Raw genomic sequence first — 11,172 nt, forward strand, 5'->3', positions numbered from 1 at the left:
AGGACAGGGCTAGCTAAGACACACTCAGTAGTGTGTTAACTATACAAAAAAAGACTGTACAGTTTAAAAACAAATCCTACACAGCCTTATATTTCAATCTTTTTCTTTAAAAGGAGTGAGTTATATACAGGGGGGGAGGGGTTGAATGCTTTATAGACAAGAAAAAACTGTACTAGAACCAACTTATTCATCATCATCTTCTTCTTCTTCTTCCTCCTCTTCCTCATCCTCTTTATCCTCCTCGTCGTCTTCCTCTTCCTTCTTTTTCTTGCTCTTTTCAGCCTTGACCACCCCCTTTTTCGCTGTATCAGGTTTTCCTTTAGCTCTGTAGGCAGCAATATCCTTCTCATACTTCTCCTTCAGCTTGGCGGCCATCTTCCCATAGGGCTGCTTGTGTCCGTGTCAGTGCTGTTCCACATCTCTCCTAGTTTCTTTGCGACATCACCAATGGATAAGCCAGGATGCTCGCCTTTGATTTGGGGTGATACTCAGAACAGAATGAGAAGAGACCGAAAGAGGCCTCTTGGGTGCACTGGGGTCCTTGAACTTTTTGGTCTCCCCTTTGGAGGGATGTAGGTTTTATTTCTCTTTCATAACAACCCTTGTCAGCCTTCGCTTCCCCTTTTCTTTAGCAGACATGGTCTTCCACCTCTCTGAGCACTTCTTGGAGAACTCCGAGAAGTTGACAGAAGCATCCGGTGCTGCTGCTTATGCTTTTCCCAGCAGGGTTGCGTAAAGAATGCATATGAGGGCATTTTGCCTCTCGGCTTCTTAGCATCGCCTTTGCCCGTGTTTAATTGATTTTCCTCCTCCAGTGCCCGTCCAGCTCTCACTTGCCCCAACGCTGTCTCTATGGACTTAGTGTTGTCTCTTAAGTGATGAAAATGTTCCTCAAACGAAGTTACTAGGAAAAATTTTACCTTTAAATAATTCCACTTCTTTATATTTATTTTTTTTTCTTTTGGTTTTTCGAAACAGGGTTTCCCTGTGTAGCCTTGGCTGTCCTGGAGTCATTCTGTAGACCAGGCTGGCCCGGAACTCAGAGATCTACTGCCTCTGTCTCCTGAGTGCTGGGACTAAGCGTGCACCATCACTGCCTGGCTTTTCTGCTCCACCTTTAAACATCAATGGTAGCTTTATCTTTAACATTAAAACGTGTTCTGTTTTAGATCAAGCTGAGTGAAGTTGTTGGCTCAGGAAAGGATGGCAGAATACTTAAAGAAGACATTCTCAACTTTTTGGAAAAGCAGACAGGAGCCATACTGCCTCCCTCACCGAAATCGGAAATCACACCACCGCCACCACAGCCCAGAGACAGGCCCTTTCCCACGCCGGTATCAAAGCCTCCAGTATTCCTGGGCAAAGACCGAACAGAGCCTGTGACAGGTAAGGGTAGCCGTGTGAAGCCGGGGTGACGTAGCTTGGGGAATTACCTCGGGAGATGATGCATGTTCACCGTAGGACGTCGTTGCTTGCCTTTGGAGCCTGGGTCTCACCATGTCGCCCAACTACTTGATATGTAGACTAGGCTGGCTTCCTAGTCAGAGATCTTCCTGCTCTGCCTCTCCAACACTGGGATTCAAGGCACAGACCACCATACCTGACTTTCAGTTCTCACTAGCAGACAATTTCAAATTCATCGTGAAATTATAATCAGGCAATGGTACAGCTTTTCCATTTTGTACCGAATAATATTATCAGATTTATATAAAACAATTGTGTTTCTTCTAGGCTTCCAAAAGGCAATGGTCAAGACCATGTCCGCAGCCCTGAAGATTCCTCACTTTGGGTACTGTGATGAGGTTGACCTTACTGAACTGGTTAAGCTTCGAGAAGAATTGAAACCTGTTGCTTTGGCTCGTGGGATCAAACTCTCCTTCATGCCGTTCTTCTTAAAGGTGAGTTTCCCTCACCCCAAACACAGCCCCAGAGGGACGGGGCCACTGTGTTTTGTAAGGATGCAGCAGGTTAGAAGGTTGGCGTTAAAATACTACTTTATGCCGTATCTCAGACTTAGAACGAAAGGTCCAAACCTACCTTCTCTTTGTTTCATAGGAATTTATACAATTGAAGTCTGTTGTACTTTTATCTGCTTGCCTCTTTTTGAAGAGTTATTTTATGTTTAAGTTATATTTAATCTATTTACTTAGTGTGTGCATGTGCGTGCATGCATGTGCAGGAGTGTACACTTGTGTGTGTGTGTGCTGCTCGACTGCACTCCATAGGACAACTGGCAGGAGTCTGTTTTCTCCTTCTACCTCGTGAGTCCCGGGGATTGAACTCAGGTTGTCAGGCTTGGAGGAAGAGTGCCTCACTCAACTCACTGACCATCTCACCAGCCCGGGATTCTTTCATTTGTTTGTTTCGGGGGCAGAGCTTCACTATGCATCCCTGGCTGGCCTGGAACTTACGATATAAACAGCTTTCAAACTCAGAGCTCAACCTGCCTCTGCCTCCCAAGTGTTGGCATTAAAGGCTTGTACCACACAATGCCTGGCTGTTTATTTGTGTGTGTGTGTGTGTGTGTGTGTGTGTGTGTGTGTGTGTGTGTGTGTGTTCTTGTAAGAGGCTAAAAGAGGGTGTCAGTCAGAGATCTCCTGGAGCCAGAGTTAACAGGCAGTTGTGAGTCAATCAATTCGGATTCTCTCTAGGAGCAGCACGTGCTCCTTCCTATGCACAGAGCCGTCTCCCCTCTTTAAGCTAGAAAGAAAACTGTTCTAACAGTTGAGGAAGGCCTCAAAGGGGAAGAGGAAAGTTCTGATTTGAGCTGAGAGAAGACATGAAGGGCTACACATCACGGTGGGTATTTATTTCTGTGTATTCAGTACATTCATGAGGAGGCCTCGGAGCATGTTCCCAGAACTGGCGCTGGGACCATTTGCTGGCAGGGTGATTCTCATTAACAACCACTGCAAAGCAGCCACTGTGCGCCAAGAAAGCAGCCACTGTGTGCCAAGAAAGCAGCCACTGTGCGCCAAGAAAGCAGCCACTGTGTGCCAAGAAAGCAGCCACTGTGTGCCAGGAAAGCAGCCACTGTGCGCCAAGAAAGCAGCCACTGTGTGCCAAGAAAGCAGCCACTGTGCGCCAAGAAAGCAGCCACTGTGCGCCAAGAAAGCAGCCACTGTGTGCCAAGAAAGCAGCCACTGTGTGCCAGGCTTGGGACGCATGCTCCAGACAGCTACCCTTAACTCTCAGCATTGCAGACATATAGATGACGCATCCTCCAATTTCCTCAGAAGAAAATAGGCCTCAGAGAGGTCGAGAGTCTTCTCATGGACATTAACAAATGGGAAAGCCACATTCTGGTCTGCTCTGCTCCTGCTCTGGCCTCTCATTCAGCAAGGCTCCTCCTGCACTTTCTTCACAGTCTGCCAGGACAAACCATCTTCACTCAAATTATATCACACACACACACACACCCCGATTCTTTCAACAGTTTCCCTTCAGTGCCTTTAGGATGGCTTCCCAAGTCCTTGGTGTGGCATACAAGTCTCTGCTAACTACCCCCTCCAGTCTCCTCAAAACTACCCCCTTTTAACCACATTGAACTGTACACATAGTTGCTGGGTTATACAGTTTTACCTGAAATACCCACCAGGGCAGGTCTCTCATTCTCTCTCTCTCTCTCTCTCTCTCTCTCTCTCTCTCTCTCTCTCTTTCTCTCTCTCTCTGTCTCTGTGTCTCTGTCTCTGTCTCTCTGCCTCTCTCCTTCTCCTCTCTTCGTTTGTTGTTTTCACAACAGAGTTTCACTAGATAGCCCAGGCTGGCCTGGAACTCACAGTCCTGCCCCAGCCCTGCTGGGATTACACCTAGCATCCTCTTTCAAATATTTGTGCATATTAAATATGGAATCAGTTCTGATATAGACTCCAGCACCCTCTGTGGCTCTCACTGTCACCACATGCTGTTACCCACTGCTGTGCATTTTAGCGTGCTGCCATTGTTAGCCTGGTCCCCTTTTCAGGATATTAAGCGCCTGAGACACAAACCGTTCTCCTTTAGCGTATGCCCTACAAATGGATCGTCTCTAAGCATGGGAGGTTATGGATGTCTCCAAACGGAAGGGGGGCTTCTGGACTCTGTTAAGGGGATAGAGAGTCACCTAGAGAGGTGTCACTCAATTTGTGGGAATGAGAGGGCAGTTAAGGGCTTTACGACAGTAGGTAAAACCTGGATTAGCAAGGACAATGGCGATAGCAGAAGCTCCATAGAAGACAAATAGTTGGTTTCCATTGCTGTATAGCAAACCCCAAATTTAATGGAGTGAAATGTCAGTTGTTTATGGATTCTCATGGGGTAAGCCGAATACAAGTCTGCTGACCTTGGCAGAAATATCACCCTTCTACACACACTCGCAAGTGGGCCAGGGGGTGGCTGCTGTAGGAAGGCCTCAGCAGGCCGGCCTCTTCCCTTGTATATTGTCTCCTTCTCCCTTCTCCTCAGCATGCTCCTCTGTCCCAGCCCGGGGCAGGTGAAGAGAAATGGCAGAGATGTTTGTATCATTTCTCTCTGTCACTGCTTTGTTGCTGTGAAGAGACAACATAACTGCCGCCTGTTATGACTGAACTAGTCACTGTGAAAGATCTCTACCTAACCCTCTCTTTGTAAAAGATTTGATTTGGGGGTGCGATGTCAGGACCCCCACCCAGTAGAGGAACATTTAATGCGACAAAAGTCAAGAAGTCAACTGGATTAGACAGGGGCCATGGGAGAGAGAATTCTTTTAAGAACAACCTTAAGCATCTTTATTTTGCTGTTTTAATTTTTACAAATTATTATTCAGTTTTTTATTCTTCAACAGTATCATATATGTATGCAGTAAATTGATCTTTGAAATTTAACAGAAAGTGTGGCCAATCAAGTACAGTGTGTTAACCTTGTTAGATCCTGGTGCACCGCAAAGGAAGTTATGAACATTTAGGCTTGGGGAGACATTTTGCAATGAGAGAAATCAGCATATGAGCAGGAGAGAACGATATGAAGAGAAAGGAAGTTTAAAGAGCAGGGGAGAGATGGATGGAAGGGGGCAAACAGAAATGAGTGCCAGCAGGTGGGCTCTGCCAGCTCTGCCCTTGACCAGGCCCAGGGCACACACAGAACACTGGCCTCTAATGGTCTCTTCAAAATCATTTGTCGTGTGTTCCTTCTACACAGAGAAATAGCCTACCCACCTTCGGTATTTGAATTCAGAGCATATTTTTTGAGCTACTGGCTCGTCTCCCATCAAAGCCTAAATCTACATGACAGTGAGGAAATCACTTGGAATTGAGACAGCCTGCATGGTTATTTTGAAAATGCCCTTCCTGTTTGCAAGCAACCTGCCCTTTGTATCATTGGTTTCCATGGTTAGGGCAGTCGAGCTTCCCCTTTGTTAGAGGTCAGAGTTTCTGGAAGTGAGAAAGCTGGGTACACACGGCTGTGAATTAGAGTTCTCTTACCCTCTACTCGTCTACCTTCTGTCACTTCCGGTCCTCCATGCCCGTGTGAGGCAAGAGTGTTCATGGTGAATTATCTTTCCCTCGACAGGCTGCGTCTTTGGGACTACTGCAGTTCCCTATCCTTAATGCCTCCGTGGATGAAAACTGCCAGAGCATCACCTACAAGGTTGGCCATGCATTTTGGAAATCCTTGATTTAGTAGAAGATAGGATACTCAGACAATGACCCTTTTCAGACAGGAGAGAAAGGTATAGCAGAAGCATTTAACTTAGGTTCAGTCTGCTGGCTTCGCTTTCACTGTTCAATACTGACTTTGTTCAGGTGTGCAGTCTTCCGTTTTAAAGTCTTGTTGATTTCCCATTTAAAATAGTGCGCTGGTAGCGCACTCAGTACCCAGCCCTCAGGAGGCAGAGACAGGTGGAGCTTTGTGAGTTCAAAGCCAACCTGAGAGAATTCCAGGATAGCCAGGGCTACACAGAGAAACATTGCCTTGAAAAACCAAAATAATAAACAAATAAGTGGCACTATAAAAATGGGAAGTAGTGAAGAGTTACCCACTCTATGTAGCATCCCAAAAGAATCGCCTCACAAGGTTAAATTTCTGGACTTTTAAGAAAGCGTGCGATTTTTTTTTTTTTTTTTTTGGTTCTTTTTTTTCGGAGCTGGGGACCGAACCCAGGGCCTTGCCCTTCCTAGGTAAGCGCTCTACCACTGAGCTAAATCCCCAGCCCCAAGAGTGCGATTTTTAAAAAAGTACATGTGGGTAGGCATGTGTGTCTGCATGTGGTACGTGCCCGTGAGTTGATTCCGGAGCTTGCTCCAAAGATTGGGCAGCCAGCGCCTGTACCCACTGCTCTCTCGTTCCCCTGTCCTCCCCAAACCATTCCTTCCAAGTTACTTCTATTCTAGTGAAAATAGTGACTTTTATTTTTTGGTCTTTTGGCTTTTTAAGATATGATCTTGCCATATGGCACAAGCAGGCTTCAAGCCATCACTCTCTCATCCTCAGCCTCCTGAATATTCGGATTACAGCAGCCTACACTAGATTGGCGAAGCAGTTGGTACCTTTGTTTTAGAAGGCAGCAGAGTCTGTCTTTTCTTCGTTATGTTTCTCTTTTCTTAGCTTATGTGTTAAAGGTTCTACTGAGTAATCTTTATTTCCTAGGCCTCTCACAACATTGGGATAGCCATGGATACCGAGCGGGGGTTAATTGTCCCCAACGTGAAGAACGTTCAGGTGCGCTCTGTATTTGAGATCGCCATGGAACTGAACCGCCTCCAGAAACTGGGCTCTTTGGGTCAGCTCAGTACCACAGACCTCACGGGAGGGACATTCACTCTTTCCAACATTGGATCAGTAAGTCATGCTCGGCACAGTTAGAAGTGTAACTTTAATTGCCGATCCCATGTTCCAGTAAATTACAACGTGTAATCTATCAGGCATTCCCTGAAAGCTACATTTTCTCATTCTTCTCAGATTGGTGGAACCTATGCCAAGCCAGTGATATTGCCACCTGAAGTAGCCATTGGCGCCCTGGGAGCCATTAAGGTATGTGTAGTGAGGAGCTGCAGGAAGGAGACTTGGATTGAAGGTTATCTCCCACTTTGTGAAGGTTAGCTCAGTACACCCATTCCTCCCTTCTCTTGAACTAGGTCAGAGGTCACCGTGCAGCTCCAGCTGGCACAGATTCTGGGTCCTCCTGCCCCACTATTCACCTGCTGGGACTACAGGTCTATCCTACCATGCCTGGCAAGGGGCTGATTTCTTGGAAGGCACTTCTACTTTGAACGATAATCTAGATGGCTTTAAAAAAAAAGATCTGTGGCCATGTTTTAGGACTCTTGAATAGGAGTATAGGGATAGGACACTGTGTGTGTGTGTGTGTGTGTGTGTGTGTGTGTGTGTGTGTGTGTGTGTGTGTAATGTAGAGGTAATTAAGGAATCAGTTATCCTTCTACCATGTGCCTTCTAAGGTTCAGACTCAGGTAATGAACGTGGCCTGGCAGCAATCACCATTATCTGTTGAGCCATCTTGCCAGGCCTGTCTATTAAATCTAATAAGTTAGAACTTACATTTTGTATATTTCTTATTTATTAATAGCCGAGGGTTTTTGCTGTGTGTGTGTGTCTGTGTGTCTGTGTGTGCATGAACGTGTGCCATGCCCTCAGGTGCTCAGAGGCTAAAGCGTGTGGGTGTTCCCCTCTGTCACTCTGCACCTGTGACCCATTCCTTTGACCCATGATCTCTTGCTGAACCTAGAGCTTGAGATTTTTGACTGGGTTGGCAGCCAGCAAGCCTGAGCTGCCCTTCTGTCTCCTCCTGCCCCGTGCTGGGGTCACAGGTGTGTGGGGCCACACCCAGGTTACTGCGTAGGTGCTGGGATCTGAAGGCTAATCCTCAGTCTGGCTCAGGAACTGTTCTTAGCTGCTAAGCTGCACCCTTCCCATGGCTCCTATGTGCATTTTGCTTTTTTATCGTTTGCTTCTTGATACCACAGATGGAACTTGTTCATGCCGGGCAAAAACCCTTCAATGCGCTACTCCCAGAGCCCGCGTGTATGCTTCTCGGGATAGCCCAGCCTGGCTTGGGTTTTCATTTGAAGCTGGAGAGACCCCGCCTTTCCTGACATGTTGTCTGTCACCTGCTGTGGCAGTGGTCACGCCTCCCGCCGTAGTCATCAGACTGCTTTCTATTCCTCTCACACCCCCATCCGGCCCTTGCTGCCTTCTGTGAGGAGTCCAAGAGTTTTCTTGTCTCGGTTCTCTTTTCTGTAAGAGAGTCATAGCGCACGGAGATTAATCACTGTTAACTATTTGAACTCTGGGTGAAATTTAATGTAAATATTATATGTGAGGCGGGAGATCTCTTGAAAACATTAAAGCTTAGGCTATGACCTCCCAAGGCTGGGGCAATAGGAGGCAGCACTTGCAGAAGCCCGGGCGGACGCCCCCTGGTCAGCAGGGAGGGCTGTGTTCTAAACCGAATACCACTGTTGTCAGACCTTCCTTCCACTGTGACTGACGAAAGTTTACCCATGTTTACTTCTTGTTCTCCATTATTTCTAGGCTCTTCCCCGATTTGACCAGAAAGGGGATGTTTACAAAGCCCAGATAATGAATGTGAGCTGGTCAGCAGATCACAGGGTCATTGACGGCGCCACCATGTCACGATTCTCTAACTTGTGGAAATCCTACTTAGAAAACCCAGCGTTCATGCTGCTGGATCTGAAATAACGGCGAACCAGACATCCTTGAACTTTTCGCACTTCCAAAGAGTATGTCAGGCCCGGCTGAGCCAGCACCGACTCTTGTTACAGTTGCATTAGAGGCGGCTTGTGCTGCCTTGGTAGGGCTCTAACGCACAGGATTTATCACTGACGTATTAGGCTTTCTGCTGAAAAGGAGCGGAGGGTAACGGTTCTCCTGGGGTATCACACTGTGTAGGTCACGAGGGGGCTTCCCACTATGGTGCTGAGATCATTGGGTCAGTGAGTTGAAACAAGCAACAAAACAAAATCGACATCACTCAATGTCACTAATAATGTCACTCAATGGTGAATAGCAGTGCAGATGCTGCACTTGCTCTCTTTTTAATTTGTGACTGATTTTTTAATGAAACTTTTAAATTATAATTAATCGGGGAAAGGAATTTATATACAAATATGTTTTCATTTCCCAACAATCAAGGCGACTGCCCTATAAAATAAGTGGAATTATGTTTATTTCTGCAGCTAATGAGACATATACTCTTGCCTTATGTGTAAACTATCATCTATAAATGTCTTATAGCTATAAATTAGGATTTGTTAAAAGGGGAAGTTATAATTTGGTCTTAATTATAGTTTACAACCAAAAAGGCTGTTAAAAGTAAATGTTTAAAATGGATAGACTTCTAGAGCTGTAGAAATGCTTTGGCATCTTGCTGGGAAATACTTGACTTTGCAAACTCACTTTGTGATGTAAAATACCATAAATACAGCATCACTGGCTATTTTTCTCTTACTACTTACCGATTTATTGCCTTTTGATTTCATTGATCTTCAGCTAAACATGAGAAAAGGACTTGGAATCTGTTCTGTTCTCCCGTCCCTCAGTAGGAGCATGAATAAGAAGAGTCAAATGGGAAATTATGGGCACACAATTAGTTTATACAGAAATGCTACTTTAATCCGATAGCGTCAGGATGAATCGAATTCAAGGCTGAGCAAACCTTTATTCCCAGCACTTGAGAAGCAAAGACAAGTGGATCTCTGTGAGTTTGAGGCCAGCCTGCTCTACCGAGTAAGTTCTCAGACAGCCAGAGGTACATAGAGAGACCCTGTATTAAAAAAAAAAATCAAATAAAATCAAATTCAGTATTTTGAAATCTAGGTTTGGGGTTTTTTCTTCTAATATTATCTAATTAAATATATCATGACAATATCGCTTATTTAAATGAAAGTTTTGTGGCAGAAGAAAAACGGGTCATTTTAATGCCTACTTGATTTTTTCCCAAAATGGAATTATGTTATAAATTTAGTGAGTACTGTTTGGTTAGAAATTCACATCACGAAACCCATTGTTTTCACATAAAGAAAATTAAGAAAAGAAAACCAATTCAGAACAGGCATTGTGTCCGTAGGCCTGTAATCCCCATACCTGGGAGGGAGGCAAAGGCAAGAAGGACCATGGCAGGAGGCCATTTTAGGTCATGTAGTGAGACTTTGTTGGAAGAAGGAGAAACTATAGATAGCAAGGAGAGTAGCACACTGCTATCTATAATCTAAACATTATTAACATGATATATGTGTCTGTATACATATATAAGTATTCCTTTATAAAAATGAAATAATATATCTACTATTTTACAATTTGATTTTTTAAAATTTATCCTTATGGATGTCTTTATATGCCAATAAACAGTTCCACATTATCATACTCTGTGTGCCTTATAGTAGTTCGCTCTGTGTGTGTGTGTGTGTGTGTGTGTGTGTGTGTGTGTGTGTGTGTGTATTTACTGTTTGGTTGGGGGGGCATGTATGCCACAGTGAGTCTATGAGGATCCAAGGATAACCCATGGGGGTTGCTTCCCTCCTTCCACCAGCAGCCTCTTCCTGATGAGCCATCTCAGGGGCCCACACAGTCAGTTCCTACTGTGGTGGTTGCGTGTCAGTGTGTCTCCCCAAAAGCCTGTGTTGGTGTCAGCTTTAGCTGCCCTCTGCAGATCTGTCTGCAGTATCTGGGATTTGAGGATATTAGAGAGCGTGTGGACTTCAGTTGAATGCTGCAGACAGCTTTACCTTCAGTGTGCTTTTATACACAGATAGAACAAAGCAGTGATCCAAGTAAGATTTGAGTTTAAAAAAACATGTGAATAAACACGAGCAAACGCATGCTAAATATTGACAGAGCAGCCTTTTCCAGACCTCTCTCAGGACAGACCGATATGAACACAGTTGCCTGGCACATGCTGTAGATTCTATCTGAGGAAGCACAGAAGCGGCCGAGGTCACGTCCGCTCAGGGCACACTGAGGGCATGGCCTTTGACTAGGTCGGGTGCTAGAGCTGTTTTGACATCCAATGAGAATGAACACGGCTTATAAATTGAGACAAATGTTCGTTGCAGGTGGCACGGAATCGTGTCCAAGAACAATCCAGGGAACAAAATTCACTGGAGGTAAAAGGTTCTCTGCCATTGTTTACTGTCTGTCATTCTCTGACCCCATTGTGACATGTTAGTAACGTAATCCCAG

General features: G+C 45.3%; 1 protein-coding gene across 1 annotated transcript in view; it reads left to right on the forward strand.

Moving 5' to 3' along the window:
- The window catches only part of Dbt (dihydrolipoamide branched chain transacylase E2), a 28,853-nt gene extending 18,497 nt beyond the window's left edge, over positions 1–10,356 (forward strand). The window contains 6 exon segments of the mRNA NM_053312.1: positions 1,170–1,386; positions 1,732–1,898; positions 5,527–5,604; positions 6,604–6,795; positions 6,916–6,987; positions 8,506–10,356. Of these exon segments, the coding sequence (NP_445764.1) occupies positions 1,170–1,386; positions 1,732–1,898; positions 5,527–5,604; positions 6,604–6,795; positions 6,916–6,987; positions 8,506–8,673 (894 nt within the window). The 3' untranslated portion in view covers positions 8,674–10,356.
- Positions 10,357–11,172: the final 816 nt, after the last annotated feature.

The sequence above is a fragment of the Rattus norvegicus genome, chromosome 2 (assembly GCF_021556685.1).
Source record: "Rattus norvegicus strain SHRSP/BbbUtx chromosome 2, alternate assembly SHRSP_T2T, whole genome shotgun sequence".
Lineage (NCBI taxonomy): Eukaryota > Metazoa > Chordata > Mammalia > Rodentia > Muridae > Rattus > Rattus norvegicus.